This window comes from Megalobrama amblycephala, linkage group LG17, assembly GCF_018812025.1.
Source record: "Megalobrama amblycephala isolate DHTTF-2021 linkage group LG17, ASM1881202v1, whole genome shotgun sequence".
NCBI lineage: Eukaryota > Metazoa > Chordata > Actinopteri > Cypriniformes > Xenocyprididae > Megalobrama > Megalobrama amblycephala.
Window position 1 is genome coordinate 28,334,781 of NC_063060.1, and position 20,855 is coordinate 28,355,635.

Consider the following 20,855-nt stretch of genomic DNA (forward strand, 5'->3'; position numbering starts at 1 on the left):
ACAGTCCTAGTAATCAGAATGCTGAAGTTTAATACAGAAGGATGTCACATCAAAGGTCCTAACAGCTACTTGTGAATTATTGCCTTGAAATGCCTTTATTGCATTATTCATTCCTTCCAAACTTCAAAGGTACTTGATCACTTCATTAAAGGTGATTCTCAATGTCCTCAAAGATTCAACTCTCAGAAGTCTTTCTCCTTGAGCCAGTGCAATAAATCTATATGAGGCCTAACGTACTCAGTAGAACCATACTGGTTACACAATTTAGTAGGGAATTTGCTTACTTAAAGTTTTAATAAAAATACTGTTTAATATTTTAATATGTAGTAACTGTTTTATAAAAGCAATAAGACAACTTAATTCCATTGTGTATGAACAGTCACAACTAAAGCAACCTTCTTGGTCTCATGACTACATTCACAATCTACAGTATTTCTTTGGATAGTTACACCAGATAGAGACTGGCAATATTGTGTCTAAAATGATAAATAGTTACTCAGTATTAAGTTTGTTGTCTTGTTTATTGAAATGTTCTAAGGAATCAATATCACACTTTTAGTCTGAACATCAACAAGGCTGTGATTACCAGCAGATATTCTAAACATCAGAATACTGTTGTAGAATACTGAAAAATACCGTAGTTTTCAATGGACCTGCTATGTGATGAGGCTGTATAAGTGTGTTATTTTACAATTCGTCTCAAATTGATGCACCTTGCTCAAAGATACACTACCATTCAGAAGTTTGGGGTCAGTACGATTTTTTTATGTTTTTCAAAAAAGTCTCTTAAGCTCACGAAGGCTGCATTAATTTAATAAAAAAAATAAAAAAAAATATTACTACAATTTAAAATGACTGTTTTCTATGTTAATATATTTAAAAGGTATTTTATTCCTGTGATGGCAAAGCTGAATTTCCAGCATCATTACTCCAAACTTCAGTGTATCATTATCCTTCAAGGGATAGTTCACCCAAAAATGAAAATTTGATGTTTATCTACTTACCCCCCAGCGCATCCAAGATGTAGGTGACTTTGTTTCTTCAGTAGAACACAAATGATGATTTTTAACTCCAACCGTTGCCGTCTGTCAGTCAAATAATGCGAGTGGATGGGAACTTCTACTATAAGAGTAAATAAAACTTGCATAGACAAGTCCAAATTAAACCCTGCGGATCGTGACGACACATTGTTGTCCTAAGACAAGAAACGATCGGTTTGTGCGATAAACCGAACAGTATTTATATCATTTTTTAACTCTAATACACCACTATGTCCAACCGCGTTCAGCACTCGCTTAGTGAGGTCTGATCGCGCTCTGACAGCGGCAGCGATGTCTAGCACTCATTGAAGTATATGCGCGAGACATTACTGCCGCTGTCAGAGCGCGATCAGACCTCACTAACTGAACGCGGTTGGACATAGTGGTGTATTAGAGTTAAAAAATGATATAAATACTGTTCGGTTTATCGCACAAACCGATCGTTTCGTGTCTTAGGACATCAATGTGTCGTCACGATCCGCAGGGTTTAATTTGGACTTGTCTATGCAAGTTTTATTTACTCTTATAGTAGAAGTTCCCATCCACTCGCATTATTTGACTGACAGACGGCAACGGTTGGAGTTAAAAATCATCATTTGTGTTCTACTGAAGAAACAAAGTCACCTACATCTTGGATGCGCTGGGGGTAAGTAGATAAACATCAAATTTTCATTTTTGGGTGAACTATCCCTTTCAGAAATCATTCTAATATGCTGATTTGCTGCTTAATATTTCTGTGGAAACCATGATACTTTTTTTCAGGATTTTTTGATGAACAGAAAGTACTTTATTTAATTGTTAAGGATGCACTTATTATGCATGTAAAGTAACCACTAACAACCAAAAAGAAATATGCTTATGAATATTTAATTAACTTTAGCACAATGATCAGAGGCAATATAGACAAACAGATTGATCGAAACGGAGGATGACAGATTTAGAGGAGGAGAAATGCTCAAATGATGAGCAACTATTTGTTTATTTGTCCTCTGTGAGTCATTGCTCTTATCCAGATCTGGAACTTGTTTAATCATCATTACATTTTCTAGTCATGGTTGGTATATTTTACAGTTAGCTCATTTCACAGGACACAAACTTCTGGCAGAGGCTTAAATCTTGCTTGTGTTCATCCTGCCTATTAATTCTTTAAAAAAATCTTATTTTGTATTCTTTCTTGGGGATTGACGGGTACAATAATACCATGTGGATTACACTAAATACAGCATAGAATATACAAAGCTTTACTGGGAGAAAAGCAGCGGTCATAATATGAAAATGAAAATGGATTTATAGCCAAATGTTCTATGAGCAGAAAGTCCATTATCTTTGGCTTTCCTGCATTCTCCATGTTTGATGTGCCTAAGTGTCCAAAATAAATCAGCAAAGCTTATTTGCCTTTATTGAGACAGCTCCTGTCTGAATAATGACTGGTGAGCCGCTCCAGCCCATGAATAACGTCTGTTCGTAAATGTTCTGTTTTGTGTGTTTTGTGTGTGTGTATTTTTAGTGCCTGTGTATGTGGCTGGCGTCCCACTCCTGTTGGGAACACCTTTCATTCAGAGCTCTAGCAGGCAGCATCTGTGGCCAGCTGCCAGACACAAACGTGCCCAGAGTTAATGTGTTAGAGTGATTCAGGCGATGTACATTGCAACCTGCTGGGTCAGTGTCTCAGCGTGCAGCAGCTTCTTTCTCTCTGCTTTTCTCACTCTTTTATTCACGCAGTCTCTTTTAATTTAAAACTTTTTTGTGCTTTTCCGAGGCCACTACAACATGAATCGTAATCAAAGGCAACCAGGCCATTAGTGAAGACCTGTTGAGGAAACCAAATGTCCTGCGCTCGCACATATGTGACCTCAGCACAGCTCTTGAAATCAAACAAGTGTCAGAGGAGACTATTTATTCAGCACACTGTGAAACACCATCAGGACTTTTATCTCATTCAATAGCTGGGATTCAGTGCTGGGTAGATTACTTACAAGTTGTAGTCCATTACTGATTCCAAATTACATGACAAAAATTGTAGTTACAGTGGTAATGTGATCCATTACACTACACATTTATGTAATATAATCGGACTACTTTTTGATTACTTTTAGATTACTTTTGACCTAACTAGTTTATTACATTGATTTGAATAGGGTTGTACCATATTAATATAAAATACAAAGAAAAAAAAAATAAATAAAGAAAAAAAAAAAAAATATATATATATATATATATATATATATATATATATATATATATATATATATATATATATATATATATATATTCCATTTGTTATTATTAACAACATGAATTACATTAAACGTCAAGGTTTCCCAGTGTTCGTGAAGGAACTGCAGGGGATTTGTGAGTTTAATAAAACGCTAATAATGAATTAAATCATAAAAATGTCAAATAAAAAAAAAATCATTTTAAAACCACAACAATCAAAATCAAACACTTACTAAAAAATATGAAATATTTTATTTGTTTACCTGCATATCATGTGACAAATAACCAAGGGGGTACTTTTAAGTAAATATATTAGGTGAATCGGCTGAAAAAAAATTGGGAATCATCTCATTACATGAATTTGTACATTTTAATGTGTTTGAAAAAGCTTCCCAAAGACATAGCCCTCTGAGTGATATTTCAAATAAAAATTGATGTTTTCATCAGTAGGTGATGTTGAAATGTTGAGAAAACACTTTCATCTCTTCTCTTCTCTGATGACGTGTTTATTGGCGTGAAGGCGGGACAACCCGTCACTCACATGACATCACACACACATGCAAACCACAACCATCCAATCAATTCCCAATGGACAAATCAAGTCCTGCCCTACATTTTTTCCTTTTTCGATAATATACAGTACAGTACATTAAAAGACTATCACTTCCATTTCATGCTGACCTTACGCCCAAAGTAAAATTCTTGTTTTACTTAATTCTGATTGGTCAATCGCACCATGCATTTCCTGATATCACAGTCGTCCATGGCAACGCTGATCTGGGTAATTAAAACTGGCACTACTTTCATGTCTCACACCGCAAACTTGCTCTTGTTTCATACAAACAGCTGCTGCCATCTAGTTTCTCAGTGACAGTTTTCGATTGTAGTGAAAATGTCTTCCGTTTTAATACTATTGTTGCATTTTTTTCCCCTTGTTCATTGTTTTGTATTTTGTAGTTTATTAGCAGAAGCTTTAAGATATGCCTGCATGTACAATTATATAATAATTTCAAATCAGATCAATATTTGAACAGTAATAAGCGGGATGATGTACAATCAATCGTACTTTACTCAAAATAATACTCATTCTGACTAGGTTCTTTTTGCAAAAATGACTGGCTGACTGTACATTATCCTTTGTGTAGTTCATATTTCATCCCTTCTTCATCTTAGTGTTGAAAAATCTGCCCATTGTATATACATAGGATAATGAGAAAGATAACTGCTCATTGGGGCATGGTTATTGATTTTTTTTCTCTCTCTTTCTATGGTTGACACATGTTGGCTTGCGGTATAAAGACAGTCCCTGAGATGTCTGTCTGCAGCTGCCTTGAGGTTTGATACATAGCTAGACTGATGCGTTCTCGAGGGGTGGGCACCTCCTGGAAAGACCAAGGTGACTCCTGCAGCTTAATTCTGCAATAAAGGAGAACAGAGTTTTAAAATATACTCATAGCTAGACAACATTAACCATTTAAAAGGACTTTGATGTGTTTTATTGCTGCATATACAACGCTATCTCATACGAGTGAGGTCGTTTGAATTTGTACAAATTAGACACCTCGTAAAATACATACGAATTGCCGTGAGATCGCACTTGCATATACTATACACCGATGAGGCATAACATTATGACCACCTTGCTAATATTGTATTGGTCCCCCTTTTGCTGCCAAAACTGCCCTGACCCCTGAAGGTGTGCTGTGGTATCTGGCACCAACATGTTAGCAGCAGATCCTTTAAGTCCTGTAAGCTGCGAGGTGGGGCCTCCATGGATCAGACTTGTTTGTTCAGCACATCCCACAGATGCTCGATTGGATTGAGATTTGGGGAATTTGGAGGCCAAGTCAACACCTTAAACTCGTTGTTGTGCTCCTCAAACCATTCCTGAACCATTTTTGATTTGTGGCAAGGTGCATTATCCTGCTGAAAGAGGCCACAGTCACCAGGGAATACGGTTTACATGAAAGAGTGTACATGATCTGCAACAATGCTTAGGTAGGTGGTACGTGTCAAAGTAACATCCACTCGGATGGCAGGACCCAAGGTTTCCCAGCAGAGCATTGCCCAAAGCATTACACTGCCTCTGCCGACTTGCCCTCTTCCCATAGGGCATCCTGGTGCCATGTGTTCCCCAGGTAAGCGACGCACACGCACCCGGCCATCCATGTGATGTAAAAGAAAACGTGATTCATCAGACCAGGCCACCTTCTTCCATTGCTCCGTGGTCCAGTTATGATGCTCACATGCCCACTGTTGGCACTTTCGGCGGTGGACAGGGGTCAGCACTGGTCTGCAGCTATGCAGCCCCATACAACAAACAGCAATGCACTGTGTATTCTGACACCTTTCTATCAGAACCAGCAGTAACATACAGTAGATCGTCTGTTGGATCGGACCACACGGGCCAGCCTTCGCTCCCCACATGCATCAATGAGCCTTGGCCACCCATGACCCTGTCGCTAGTTCAACACTGTTCCTTCCTTGGACCACTTTTGATAGATACTGACCACTGCAGACCAGGAACACCCCACAAGAGCTGCAGCTTTGGAAATGTTCTGACCCAGTTGTCTAGCCCTCGTCAAACTTGCTCAAATCTTTATGTTTGCCCATTTTTCCTGTTTCTAACACATCAACTTTGAGGACAAAATATTCACTTGCTGCTTAATATATCCCACCCACTAACAGTTGCCGTGATGAAGAGATAATCAGTGTTATTCACTTCACCTGTCAGTGGTCATAATGTTATGCCTGATCAGTGTATATACGTATAATCACTTTGGGTAACATTTGCCATTACACACTGCTAAATTAATTAATCCAGCTTAAATGTGAAAAGGATACCTAACATGGCTAACCCTGACATCTGTTTCTGGGAGACTGTCCTCCAAAAAAAAAAACGACCCTATAGGTCGTTTTTCGAGCACCTTATTACGACCTATATTTACGTTTTAAAGTCATGCGCCCTCTAGCTGGCTTAAAAATAATGACAGTGTCGTGTTACGTCTGTCGTCATGAAATGACGTATGACTGTCGTTACCAATCAAAATGCGTGTTCATTTAAATGCGATGTGAGGACTTTTTACACCATTTCTCCTATTTACATTTACCAAAATCATTTTTAAATCTTTTTTTTATTAACAACTACACCCACCCCACCCCTAAACCTACCCTTAGTGATTTATAGTGCATATACACTTTATGAGCACATGCGTTCCCTGGGATCGAACCCACGATCGTATGATCACATGATTGCATATTGTTATTGCAACAACTGAAACGCTACGCAAAACCCGAAATAAGACTCAGATAAAAGGGAACAATGCATTAAAATGAAAGTGTTCTGTTATCGATAGGGGCGCAACTTTAGTAAACGCTCCTATGGGTCGTATTTCATTGAAGTGACAAACGACCTATATAGGCGTATTGGTTGAAGGACATGTTGGTTTCTGGCCCCAGCTGGTGCTGTCAGATTTCAGTGGTGGTTTAATTTTGAAATTTCTTCAAATAAATGCCATTTCACTGACATTGATTAAACAGATATGACACTAAAGTAAACAAAAGACTTTCTCTTTTGAGGAACAAATAAAGAGAGAAGCCTATACCTCTAAAAAAAGGACAGGCTAACCACACATGTTGCCAAGCAACTAATTGAGAATACAGAGGTGCAGTGAAGTTTATGCTCTAACTTCTGATGAGGTAATTTTAGCATATGCAGTTCTGTGTCTATAGATAATGTGCAGAGATGCTTGTTATCTTGGTTTTTGAAGGTATGTATTGTGGGGAGTCATCTTACCCAAAGGGTCTCATTTTATCTTTTTACTTCAAAATAATATAGGCCTAACTTTTACTCCACAGTCTAAAACATTAATGTGTCCACAAATCTCTCATTATCAAATACCTTAAATATATACAAAAACATAATATACAAAAACATATTCAACATAATACAGCGTCATAGATCAGTGATCACTATATTTTCCAGAAGCACAAATTAGATCAATTAACCTCAAAAATGCCATTGTAACGCTCAAGATTCATAAAGGTACTAAAACCATATTTAAAACAGTTTGTGTGAGTTCAGTGGTTCTATCTTAATATTATAAAGCGATGAGAATACTTTTTGTGTGCCAAAAAAATAAATAAAATAAATAACGACCGATTTCAAAACAAAAGTGAAAAGTCGGATCAGCGATTCGGAGCACCAAAGTCATGTGATTTCAGCAGTTTAGCCGTTTGATAGGAGATCCGAATCACTGATTCGATTCGTAAAGCTCCGAAGCAGTGTTTTGAAATCGGCCCATCACTATATTGTTGAAAAGTCGTCATTTTGTTTGTTTTTTGGCGCACAAAAAGTATTCTCGTCGCTTTATAATATTAAGGTAGAACCACTGAACTCACATGAACGTTTTAAATATGTTTTTAGTACCTTTATGGATCTTGAGAGTTACAATGGCATTGCTGTCTATAGAGGCCTCACTGAGCCATATATTTAATCAAAATATCTTAATTTGTGTTCCGAAGATGAATGAAGGTCTTACGGGTGTAGAACGACATGAGGGTGAGTAATAAATGACATTATTTTCATTTTTGGGTGAACTAATCCTTTAAGACGTAAAATTGGTAATAGAAAGTTTTTTTTGTTGATATCAATCATGTATAAAAACAATGAACGAATGATGTTACCACCTTTTTTTTCTTTTGTTTAATTTTGCTTAGCAACTAGCTACGATTGTTGATTTTATTAGACTGTGTCACTTTAAAAAGTAGCTACAATTCCCTTTTCCAAATATATTTTCTTCAGACTTGCTAAAAAATAATCGTTAATGGTATTAAGGAACCAGAATCGTTCGATTCCTTACAATTCCCACCCTGAGCAACATCTAATGAACATTTTTGGTTTAATCTGTACTCCTCACGTTGTGTAAAAAAAGTCGTGTTTTTATCCATTTAACTTACTCTTAGATACATTTAAGTTTGGCTAATGAAAGAGTAACCCCGCACTGAAATGCTGAAATGCTGTAATGATGTAATATCCGCTGAGTCTCCACACATCTCTCAAACTTTTCTGCGCCCAGAGCGACGATGACAGCGCACGCACTTTCAGCGGCTCCATCGAGGGTCTCCGATCCCAAGATACTGACAAGAAGCTCGATCTGAAACATCGGAGAGTGAATCAGCTTGCAACAGAGACGTAGGAGGGAGACTCGAGGCAGAATGCGGGCGCTGTTCGTGGTGCTGAAACCGTTGTGTTTTCTCGCTCTGCTCGGATACTGCCCTTCCGCGGTGAGTGATGCGCACCTTACTGACTTAGACACAAACTTAACATGTCTAAGCCCAGCTCCGACTACACTGACTCATAGAACAGCGTATACGCAAGACTAAATGTATATTTAAAGTGACAAACAGTGAGGTCTTATGAGAATATGCGCTTTTCCGATAATATCCTTTTAATGACAACCTCAGAGAGAAGGAGAGAAGGAAATGCAGTAACACTTAAACGGGGGTATAAAAATCTTGACAGATGTGGGATGCCCTAAAATTGTGTTTAAAAATCTTGTTTTCCATTTTATGTAACTTTCTCTATGATTGCAGCTCAAATAGCCACAGAACATTATTAGACCCTCTGTTCTGTTATAGTGAATGGGCTACTAAAGCTTTCAGCTTGCAGTCTCTTATTTCTGGTGGTGTTTCAAAGGTTTTAAACATCCACCTGTACTGAGCTGGCTGTTTATTTCACCTTAGGTCAGACTTTATATTAGGGGTCTTATTTAGATAAATGCTAAATATATTTACATTAAAATAGAAATTGTGTAATATAATGTACTTATTGTGTACGTCATGAGATTTGCATTTGCTGCTACTATAGTGTTATGAATACGGTTTGTATTATGATCCCTGGGACAAATAAACAGTGCATGGATTTTCTCCCCATTTCTGTACTCTATTACAACTATTATACTAGTATATATTACTGTTTACATTGCAATGCATATCAAGATGCACGTTTCCTTCAGCAAGAACAAGACTATAATTACAGTAATGGCATACAGTTATTTTAAATATAAATACAGTGTAACAGCACGTGTTGTATGTACAGAATGCTAACATTGTAATTTTAACAGTAAATAGTCAAAAAGATAATGTAAAGTTTTAATGTTCTAATATATTTGTTATATTGAGAGTTCAGTAGTAATCTACAGTACTGGGTGTTGATAAAGAGTTTAAATGAGGGAATGTTTTTCTTCCTCAGTCTATTCTCAGCCGTACTATTAATCTGTATGGAATTCCTAAGATTTTTTTTTTTTTTTTTTTTAGTACTGGGTCAAGATCAGATCTGCAACAGTGAGGCATGGCCAACTTTTTGTCATGTAGCACCCAGATAACATGAATTTCATATATCATATGTGACTGGAAACCAAAGAAATCCGTAGGATCTGTGAGAGTGTTGTGAGGATCTCTCATCCAGTCTTAATAAACCCAGCTGCAGGTCTTATTTGAGGAGCAGAATCCCTCTGCTCGTATCTCATAATGGCAGTGAACTAGCAGGAAGTACCCATCCAACTTGGATATGTTACAATTTGCTGAAATTGCAGTTAGTTGTTAGTTGCAGCAGCATCAGGAAGTGTGCCAGAATGTGTAAAGAACTCTCATTTTCAGCTCGCCTGTAAAAGGCTAGTCCCCTGAGCCGGCCTTTCAAAGCCCGCTGTGAGAGTGGGAAAAATGAATGTGGGTGTTTACAAAGCTCCTTTATTGTTGCAGACAATCTAGGGAAATTTGGGGGGAATGAATGCAGAGAGAGAGAGAGGCTTTGTCATGAAGGTGTTGCAATGGAGTGCTTTTTGTTGTCAAAACACACTATTTTTGGCCTGCTATGTTTTAGTGGCGTGTGCTTGAATTGGTTTCAGAATTCTGATGAGTCAGTGTGAATGAAAATGAATATTCAATGGAATACGTAGTAACTGCACTATATTTCTCCTTTGCTTTTATTGTATGATTTCAAATGAAGTATAGTGTCTTATACAGTCAGAGGCAGAATTGGGATCCTTTCAGCCAGAAAGTACGGTAACACTGTAATTAAAGTTTGTATTTATAATCCATTATAAAGGTATTCATAATGTACATTATAATACACTACTAACCAAAGCTAAAGGGATAGTTCACCCAAAAACTAAAATTCTGTCATCATTTACTCCCCCTCAAGTTGTTCCAAACCTGTTTCAAAATTTCTGTGTTCTGCTGTACACAAAGGAAGATATTTGGAAGAATGTTTGTAACCAAGCAGATCTTGCCCCCATTGACTACCATAGTAGGGAGGAAAAAAAAAAAAAATACTATGGTAGTCAATGGGAGCGAGATCTGCTTGGTTACAAACATTCTACCAAATATCTTCCTTTGTGTTCAGCAGAACAAAGAAATGTATACAGGTTTGGAACAACCTGAGGGGGTGTAAATGATGACAGAATTTTAGTTTTTGGGTGAACTATCCCTGTATAATATTTGCAGATACCTCATTACATCTGAAAATGGTTGTTTGTCATGTGATTTAATGCATTATACTTTCTAAAGGTCTAACCGTGAATAGTATTATAATGTACTGCATTATAACTGTGGTTATAATTATTCATGAGAACATATTGCAAGGCATAGTTAATGCATGAAAATTCTTTTATAATGCATTTTATATATAAAGACTGTCACCAAAAGGTGAAAATATGAAAATATGAGAGCCATGCTTATGGAATCAAGAAAATTTGAGGCAGGCTATTCTTTTTAAATGGGTCATGACATGGATTTATCATTATTTTAATATGTTCCTTGAGGTTCATTTATAATTTTAATAAAGTTTTTGCACACAAAATATCTGAAATGACCCTTTGTCTGAAATGATCTATTTTTAAAGGGTTAGTTCACCCAAAAATTAAAACGAAAATATTAATCTCCAACGCGCGTTTGCACAACAACGTGTACTCCGATGTAAACACAACACAAGTGTCATGGTGCTCTCATGAATGCGAGATTAATATCTTATGAATAAAGTGGTATATTATGTTTTTTTTTTTGCACAAACATAGCACTCGTGTCGCTTCATAAAATTAAGGTTAAACCACTGGAGTCACATGGATTACTTTAATGATGTCTTTACTACTTTTTGGGGGCTTGAAAGTGGTAGTGGCATAGGCTGTCAATAGAGGGACTGAAAGCTTTCAATTCAGACAGAAAGATTTCATTAAAAAGATCTTCATTTGTGTTCTGAAGATGAATGAAAGTCTTACAGGTTTGGAACAAAATGAGGGTGAGTAATTAATGACAGAATTTTAAAGGTGCCCTAGAATTAAAAATTGAATTTATCTTGGCATAGTTAAATAACAAGAGTTCAGTACATGGAAATGACATACAGTGAGTCTCAAACACCATTGTTTCCTCCTTCTTATATAAATCTCATTTGTTTAAAAGACCTCCGAAGAACAGGCGAATCTCAACATAACACCAACTGTTATGTAACAGTCAGGATCATTAATATGTACGACCCCAATATTTGCATATGCCAGCCCATGTTCAAGGCATTACACAAGGGCAGCAGTATTAACGTCTGGATCTGTGCACAGCTGAATCAACAGACTAGGTAAGCAAGCAAGAACAATAGCGAAAAATGGCAGATGGAGCGATAATAACTGACATGATCCATGATATCATGATATTTTTAGTGATATTTGTAAATTGTCTTTCTAAATGTTTCGTTAGCATGTTGCTAATGTACTGTTAAATGTGGTTAAAGTTACCATCGTTTATTACTGTATTCACGGAGACAAGACTGTCGTTATTTTCATTTTTTAAACACTTGCAGTCTGTATACAGTAATTCATAAACACAACTTCATTCTTTATAAATCTCTCCAACAGTGTGTAATGTTAGCTTTAGCCACAGAGCACTATCAAACTCAATCAAATGTAAACATCCAAATAAATACCATACTTACGCGATTAGACATGCTGCATGATGAACACTTTGTAAAGAACAATTTTGAGGGTTATATTAGCTGTGTGAACTTTATTTATGCTGTTAAAGGCAAGCGCGAGCTCCGTGGGCGGGAAGCGTGAGCATTTAAAGGGGCCGCAGCCTAAATCGGCTCATATTTAATGATGCCCCAAAATAGGCAGTTAAAAAAATGAATAAAAAAAAATCTAGGGGGTATTTTGAGCTGAAACTTCACAGACACATTCAGGGGACACCTTAGACTTATATTACATCTTTTAAAAAGACGTTCTACGGCACCTTTAATTTTTGGGTGAACTAACCCTTTAAGAGGCGGCTCCTTGCCCTTGTGAAGTCACATAACGCACAATATAAAATCGAGCCTTGATTTGATTAAATAAATGCTTTGTTTATAATGAGGAGGATGTTTTAAGCTATGAAAGTGATATGCATTTTTAAAAACAATTTGCATTTTTACACAATATTCTCTCCATATGAGTAATACATTGAAAACTAAATGGTTAATAAAACAAAGCACTAGTAGTGAATGGTGTGCCATGTAAATTTATTGCAGTTCTCACAAAATATCCTCATTTCAGTTTCACTGCTTAAAGCATGCTTGAGGCATAAAAATCTGATTATGTCATGTCATTGCAATTCATTGCATTAAGAAACAAAACTCATGCACGCCTGTGTTTGTGTACAGACCATCAGACCAAAGGAAGGCTGGCAGGTGTACAGTTCAGCGCAGGATGCAGACGGCCGCTGCATCTGTACGGTGGTGGCACCAGAACAGAACTTGTGCTCCAGAGATGCAAAGAGCAGACAGCTCCGCCAGTTACTGGAGAAGGTGTGTGTGTGCGCACATATATTGTGTGTCTAAGATCTCTAAAGTTGCTTCATATTGAGATCTGGTTTGGATAACAAAAGCTCTCATTGCCGCAATTTGAAAGCATTATGCTAGACCGTTCGCCATTGTCATCTGTTAAGAATGCCTCTGGCTTCTCTGCAGCTGATTGCAGAGGAGCATAAAGATGATGGTAATGCGAAAAGGCCTGAAGGGTGTTTTAGGCCCCCTCTCGTTCCTACGTCCTACGCTTTTCTCCTCTGTTACTGTAAAAGGCCTGTAACATTCAGTGATAGTTAGGGGCACATAAGACATATCTTTTTTTCTTTGGAGGATGCTAGTGGAAGAATAGGGTAATAGAGTTAAGCGATATATAGTCGCTTTTTTGTCCTATTTTAAATGTACAAGTTGTCGTTTGTCTCTGAGATCGATCTGTCTTTGCTTTGGTTGCGTTGAGTAAAATTGTGGAAATTCCTTGGAGACATATGTCAGAGCTGATTTACACCAGTTGGGAATATAATTTAAACCTATCGCATCTCCCTTTTTGCAGTTCAAAGAATGATTAATGGATCCTAACTTCATCTTCCTCTCTTAAGATTCAGAACATGTCGCAATCAATCGAAGTGCTGAACCTAAGGACCCAGAGGGATTTCCAGTATGTCATGAAAATGGAGAGCCAGATGAAAGGACTCCGATCAAAGTTCAGACAAATCGAGTCGAACCGAAGAACATTATTGACTAAAAACTTTCAGGTGGGCTACCATTAAAGTCATGCCTCAGAGAAAATCAATGATCTTTTCTCATATGAACAGAACATTTTGAAAAAGCCACACTCTTGCCATTACTCTCCAAGAATGAAGAATCAAATCCCACTTAAAAGCTTCTCATCTTTATCCTTCACAAACATTTGAAAAGGCCACATGCAGTTCAAAATTCTTGGAAATCCTGTAAACCTGTAAAGGTCATGTTTTTCTTTTTTCCAGGCAGTAATATCGTTGTTCATAATGTCTTGCAAGCTGTGCTGTGCTTTTGCATCTGTTTCTGTTAATACAAGCAAATCTCTCCTCATTTAAATTTGTCTGGTTTTTCAGGAGCTGAAGGGGAAGATGAATGAACTGCAGCCGCTGATTCCAGTGCTGGAGCAGTATAAGACTGATGCCACGCTCATTTCCCAGTTCAAGCAGGAAATCAGGAACCTGTCTCTAGTGCTGACTGCTATCCAGGAGGAGATAGGAGCATATGATTATGAGGAACTCCAGCAGAGGGTCCTTGGTTTGGAGGGAAGACTGAGGAACTGCATGAACAAGCTCAGTGAGTTTTACACTCAACATGACTTTGATGGTATTTTCTTGTGTATTCAGACTAAAAAATACTCTTAGATGTTTGGACGTGTCTATATAACAGCTGCCATTCTTTATCATTCTCCATTATGTCAGCCTGTGGTAAGCTGATGAAAATCACGGGTCCCGTCACCGTAAAGACATCAGGAACAAGGTTTGGAGCATGGATGACAGACCCTCAGGCTTCACCTAAGAACAACAAGGTAATTTATGGCTATGGCTATTCAGCAGCATTGCTTCCAGGAACTATTTTTTCTCATTATTTTTCCTCCATAAAAAAAAACAAAACAAAACAAAAAAAAACACTTCAATAAAGAGTTCAAAGAAATGAACATAACCAACAATCTCTGAGATCAATCACAGCATATAACATTTTATTTAAAGAAAAAATTACATGAAAACCTGTATTTATTATATGAAAAGAAAAACAGACAAAGGTAAGAGTGTGTAATATAACCTGTACAGGCTGACCTTTTTGCATATGCATTTGTAGGATTTTCCCTTTCAGATGCAAAATTTATGGAAGGAGAGTATTTAAATGAATCACGCAATGTGATTTACTAATGTTTACGCTAGTCAATTTACTGGTATTTACACCATTATTTAACGTCCCAAAGAAGCATGTCTTAACCCATTTTACGACATGGCTGCAATGTTGCTGCTAAGATGGAGACACCGCAGAGAACAGAGCATGGTAGAATGGAGAAAATATTTTCCACTCGTATTAATTTCTTTGGAATGCCAGAGGAAGATGTTATCTGAACATTTCGTTTGCCTAGCCATGTTGGCCTATATGTGATGCGATCTGGGAAAACCCGTCGGATGTCGTGAAAAAAAACAGCCATAGCTTTCCCTCTCTTAACACTACAAAGACAGTTCACCTATCAAAATAAACCACATAACATGTAGAATGAAGGTTTATTTATGCAAATTTTCCGCCAGTCCTGTATAAACTACGGCACGCAAAGATTTTTTTTTCTAATATAACAATATCGTTAGAAGGCGGAGCACAAGAGAACAACGGAGCTATAATGAACATACATGTTCTAATTATGTGTTTATAAGAGGTTGAATTCAAATCAAATACTGCCAAACTGCCCATACTACTTCTGAATAGGATGTCTTCATAAAATATATTAAATTATGGAAATATATGGTTCAGATTACTCAAATAAATGGAGGCACCCTTAAATGGTCAGATATTGAGCTTGGGTGTCATATAGTGAAAAAGTTTGGTACTGCGCCCAAACAAAATCTTACTGAAAGCTCATTTTTGAAATATTTCAACCTAAAATTTGAAATGTTGACATTTTTGGCTTTTATTTTCTTGCAGTTTAAGAGTAAAACATGCTTTGTAATATATAATTATAAAATATAAACAAATATATTTTTACATTTTCATAAACTCGAACTTATATAACTTGTTTTATTTCACTTTCATAATTTATTTCACTTCTACAATAATCTGACAAGCATTTTCTTTAAAACAAGACCAACCTAGGGTCTATATTCCAAAGCATTCTTGAATTACAACCATTTAAGTTTGGATAGTGCATTTTTGTCTATGCGAAAAAAAGGAGGTGACTGTTATTTAAACCTATTTTTCTCAGAATTCCGTTCCTGAAAATCAGAGCGATCAGCCGACTTCAGATAACCATTACTTTTGTTACAGACAAGCTATGAAAGAAGTAAAAACAGAAAGGGCTCGAATCTAGCTTTCATGTGGTATTGAAACCTATGATTGGGTTTTCGCAGATCACATTACATATATATGTGTGTACGGGTTTGTCAGTTTACATGTAACAAGTTGCGCCTGTGTCGACCCGCACCTGATGAGCTTCAGCTCTGCTTATTTGCGACCCAACGCTAATTTGCACTGCTCTTGGTAGATTGCGTTGGTCACTATGTAAATGATTTGATTGCGTCAGTGTTCTTTAATTTGCACGTTAGCAGTAGATCACATGCAAAATTAGCCACTCCCATCAGCGCATTTGTGCAATTGCGGTCTCACGCTATTTTGCCCCTTATAGTAAATCTTGCCCTATTTATTTTAAGCCGCGCACACACTTAATGATTGTAAGGCCGATTATGAATGTAAATTGATACTTATGACTGATCGCGTTCAAACGCGTCCAGTCAGAGCCAGTTGCGTTCAGTCTGCGATTACAGTCGGTGTTCAAATTCCATGTGTAAGTATTTAAATCTGCTTCAGTCGCAGGAAACAATCGCTGTATGTTGAGCACAGTCTTAGAATGTTTTAGCTAGTCGTTAAATGTGTGCCCGGCTTTAAAGGTGCCATTGAATGAAAAATTGAATTTATCTTGGCATAGTTAAATTACAAGAGTTCAGTACATGGAAATGACATACAGTGAGTCTCAAACACCATTGCTTCCTCCTTCTTATATAAATCTCATTTGTTTAAATGACCTTTGGAAAACAGGCGAATCTCAACATAACACCGACTGTTACATAACAGTCGGGATCATTAATATGTACGACCCCAATATTTGCATATGCCAGCTCATGTTCAAGGCATTACACAAGGGCAGAACGTCTGGATGTGCACAGCTGAATCATCAGACTAGGTAAGCAAGCAAGGACAATAGCGAAAAATGGCAAATGGAGCAATAATAACTGACATGATCCATGATATCATGATATTTTTAGTGATATTTGTAAATTGTCTTTCTAAATGTTTCGTTAGCATGTTGCTAATGTACTGTTAAATGTGGTTAAAGTTACCATCGTTTATTACTGTATTCACGGAGACAAGTCTGTCGTTATTTTCATTTTTTAAACACTTGCAGTCTGTATAATTCATAAACACAACTTTATTCTTTATCTCGTGCCACGAGATCTCGTCGTCTTCAGTGTCACATGATCCTTCAGAAATCATTCTAATATGCTGATTTGGTACTCAAGAAACATTTCTTACTATTACCAATGTCGAAAACAGCTCTGCTGCTGAATATTTCTACTACATTAATTTTCCTGGAGTTTTGGATGAATAGAAAGCTCAAAAGAACAACATTTATTTGAAATAGATTTTTCTTTTAACAATTTGATTTTGAAATCACACTAATTTATCATCCTCAAAGGTCATGGTGTCTTGGAAGATTTATCGCTAAAAATTGGTTTCTGTATTGAGAAAATGAATGAGATTTTTAATTCCTGATCCCTATTGTTGTGCTCTATAAATGATTCATTTAATATAATTCAAATACAAGTACTGAATGTTACTCATCACATTTGTATTGTTCTAATGCAGGTTTGGTACATGGACAGCTATACAAACAACAAGATTGTCCGGGAGTACAAATCGGTAAGCGACTTTGTAGCTGGGGTTGAGTCAAGAACCTACAACCTTCCGTTCCACTGGGCGGGCACGAATCACGTGGTCTACAATGGCTCCCTGTACTACAACAAGTACCAGAGCAACATCATCGTCAGATACAGCTTCGAAAGTGGCCGGGTCACGACCCAACGAGCACTTGAGTCTGCTGGCTTCCACAACGTCTACCCGTACACCTGGGGCGGGTTCTCCGACATTGACCTGATGGCAGACGAGCTTGGTTTATGGGCCATCTACGCAACCAATCAGAATGCAGGGAATATAGTGATCAGTCAGCTGGATCCTCTGACCATCCAGGTGCTAAACACTTGGAACACAGAATACTCCAAACGAAACGCAGGTGAGTCCTTTATGATCTGCGGCACGCTGTACATCACCAACTCCCATCTGACCGGGGCTAAGGTGTATTACTCTTATTCCACCAAAACCTCTACCTATGAGTATATGGACATCCCTATCCATAACCAGTACTTTCACATGTCTATGCTGGATTACAACGCCAGGGATCGTGCACTTTATGGCTGGAACAATGGCCACCAGGTACTATTTAATGTCACGCTGTTCCACATTATTAAAACTGACGACGAATCCTGAGAGGTGCACCCTGAGGTGAGAGGAAAACTTTCTGCTGACACTGTTTCTGCAGTTACACTGATCTGTAATCACTGTGGTATTGCTGTGAAGTAATGGGTTTTATATATTTCAGTCAAAAGATGACCTTGGTTTGAGGTTCAGTGGCTCTGGAAATTTCAGTCAACATTACACTCCTCCATTTGTAAAACAACCGTGATTAAATTCAAACTCAGACTCAGAAAAGGACATTAATGAACTTTTAAAGCTCTATTAAAATGTTGTTTGTGCAACTTTCAGTGCATAACCATTGTATTCAGCTGTAATACTTAATTTAACAAAGAATGTAACAAACTTACCACTAGAAACTTAGAAATATTAAGTAAAAAAAATCTATATTATGGACATTATATAATATTGATCTGTCAGACTGCATCTCTTAGTTTTAGCTTGTCAAATATTTAGGGAAGTTAGGACATAATTTTCAACTCTTTTTATGACTTCAACTTAAAGGGACAGTTCATCTAAAAATAAAATGTCATTATTTATTCACCCTCATGTTGTTCCAAAACTGTATGATTTTCTTTGTTCTCTAGAACACAAAAGAAAATATTTTAAGAAATGTATGTCTACACTATGAAAATCAGTGGGCTCCAAAATTGCTTAAAGGGATAGTTCACCCAAAAATGAAAATTTGATGTTTATCTGCTTACCCCCAGGGCATCCAAGATGTAGGTGACTTTGTTTTTTCAGTAGAACACAAATGATGATTTTTAACTCCAACCGTTGCTGTCTGTCAGTCGTATAATGCATGGCAATGTTAACAAAATCTATAAGAGTAAAAAAAAACATGCACAGACAAATCCACATTAAACCCTGCGGCTCGTGACGACACATTGATGTCCTAAGACAGGAAACGATCGGTTTGTGCGAGATACCGAACAGTATTTATATCATTTTTTTACCTCTAATACACCACTATGTCCAACTGCCTTGAGCGCGCCCATGCCATCCAGTGAGTGAGGTGTGCGCTCTGGCACCGGAAGTGATCTCTCACGCATAAATGTCACTCATTGTTTACACAGTGCACAAACATTGTAGGAACAATGGCTAACCAAAATGGTACTTACTTGCGCTTGTCCAGATTGCTCAAACCGACTTAAAACTAAAAGTATTCCCAACTTCTGAGTCTGCTCGCCTGAAGTTATGGTTGATTGCTCTTCGGCTGGATATCAACACATCCATTAACGTACTAAAGTTGTTGAGTGTCTGCAGTGATCATTTTTCCCCTGATGATTTTACATACCCAGGAGAGGATCACGTACGACTTAAACCATCAGCTGTGCCTATGGTTTTTCCACATCCAACTGAGGTATGTGAACAAGATCTTTGTATGTGTCCTTTTTATTTGTAAAGCTGCCCTTACAAAAAGTAACAAAATAAAATGTTTTGATGTAATAAAACCATGTTTTTTAGTGATTTACTTCCATTTGTGTAGCAACTGTTGTACTACAGGCACCAAGTTTAAACCACGCCAGAGCACATACACACCTCACGCACCGGATGCCGTGCACGCGCTCAAGGCAGTTGGACATTGTGGTGTATTAGAGGTAAAAAATGATATACTGTTCGTTTCGTATCGTTTCGTATCTTAGGACATCAATGTGTCGTCACGAGCCGCAGGGTTTAATTTGGATTTGTCTGTGCATGTTTTTTTACTCTCATAAATTTTGCTACCATTGCCATGCATTATACGGCTGACAGACAGCAACGGTTGGAGTTAAAAATCATCATCTGTGTTCTACTGAAGAAACAAAGTCACCTACATCTTGGATGCCCTGGGGGTAAGCAGATAAACATCAGATTTTCATTTTTGGGTGAACTATCCCTTTAAAATATATTCTTTCATGTTTCACAGAAGAAAGAAAGTCATACAGATTTGGAATGACATGAGGGAGAGTAAATGATGACAGATTTTTCATTTTATGGTGATCGATTCCTTTAAAATCAATCCATGCTGAAAACATTTCACAGTGTACAGTGTAATTACAATAAATAATTGTTACATTATGTGTTCATGGTTTGATGTTGTTTCCTGTGTACTTCAAAATTCATGCCATTCAAACATATCTCAACTTTCCCACAGAACACTGCAGACAGCAGTCATACAGTTAAATCTGGGGTGTTTTGTCTGAAATGCTATTATTCAATAATATCTACCTCATATTTTCAAACATAATGCAACAAAGGCTTTGTTCGTGCTTGCTTTTTTTTTCCTACACTAGGTAATTTGTGGATGAAAGAATTTTTGAAATTCACAGAGGGCTTTGTGATTTTGCTTTTGATATTGATGAAAGATCATTTTTCATCAACAGCAAAAGAAAAATCAAACGTTTTCTACACTTTCCTATATTAATTATCCCAAAGCATGTGGGAAAAGACTCTTTATTTAGTGACAAAGAGAATTTAATATCTCTGGAAAAAACCTAATTCTTGTGTTCAGAATTCCTGTC

The 20,855-nt window shown here is 37.2% G+C and overlaps 1 protein-coding gene across 1 annotated transcript; it reads left to right on the forward strand.

Annotated features, from left to right (window-relative positions):
* Nucleotides 1-8,274: 8,274 nt before the first annotated feature.
* olfm3b (olfactomedin 3b) lies at nucleotides 8,275-19,084 on the forward strand. Its single transcript, XM_048164050.1, has 6 exons — nucleotides 8,275-8,543; nucleotides 12,940-13,083; nucleotides 13,677-13,832; nucleotides 14,172-14,391; nucleotides 14,517-14,623; nucleotides 17,689-19,084. The coding sequence occupies exons 1-6, from the start codon at nucleotides 8,475-8,477 to the stop codon at nucleotides 18,364-18,366; spliced, it is 1,374 nt and encodes a 457-aa protein (XP_048020007.1). The 5' UTR covers nucleotides 8,275-8,474; the 3' UTR covers nucleotides 18,367-19,084.
* Nucleotides 19,085-20,855: the final 1,771 nt, after the last annotated feature.

Bases quoted from the DNA above. Each gene is read 5' to 3' on its own strand.
- olfm3b (XM_048164050.1), top strand. From the start codon at position 8,475: ATGCGGGCGCTGTTCGTGGTGCTGAAACCGTTGTGTTTTCTCGCTCTG. The intron at 8,544-12,939 runs GTGAGTGATGCG...GTTTGTGTACAG, and splicing joins TCGGATACTGCCCTTCCGCG to ACCATCAGACCAAAGGAAGG. The intron at 13,084-13,676 runs GTGTGTGTGTGC...TCCTCTCTTAAG, and splicing joins TCCGCCAGTTACTGGAGAAG to ATTCAGAACATGTCGCAATC.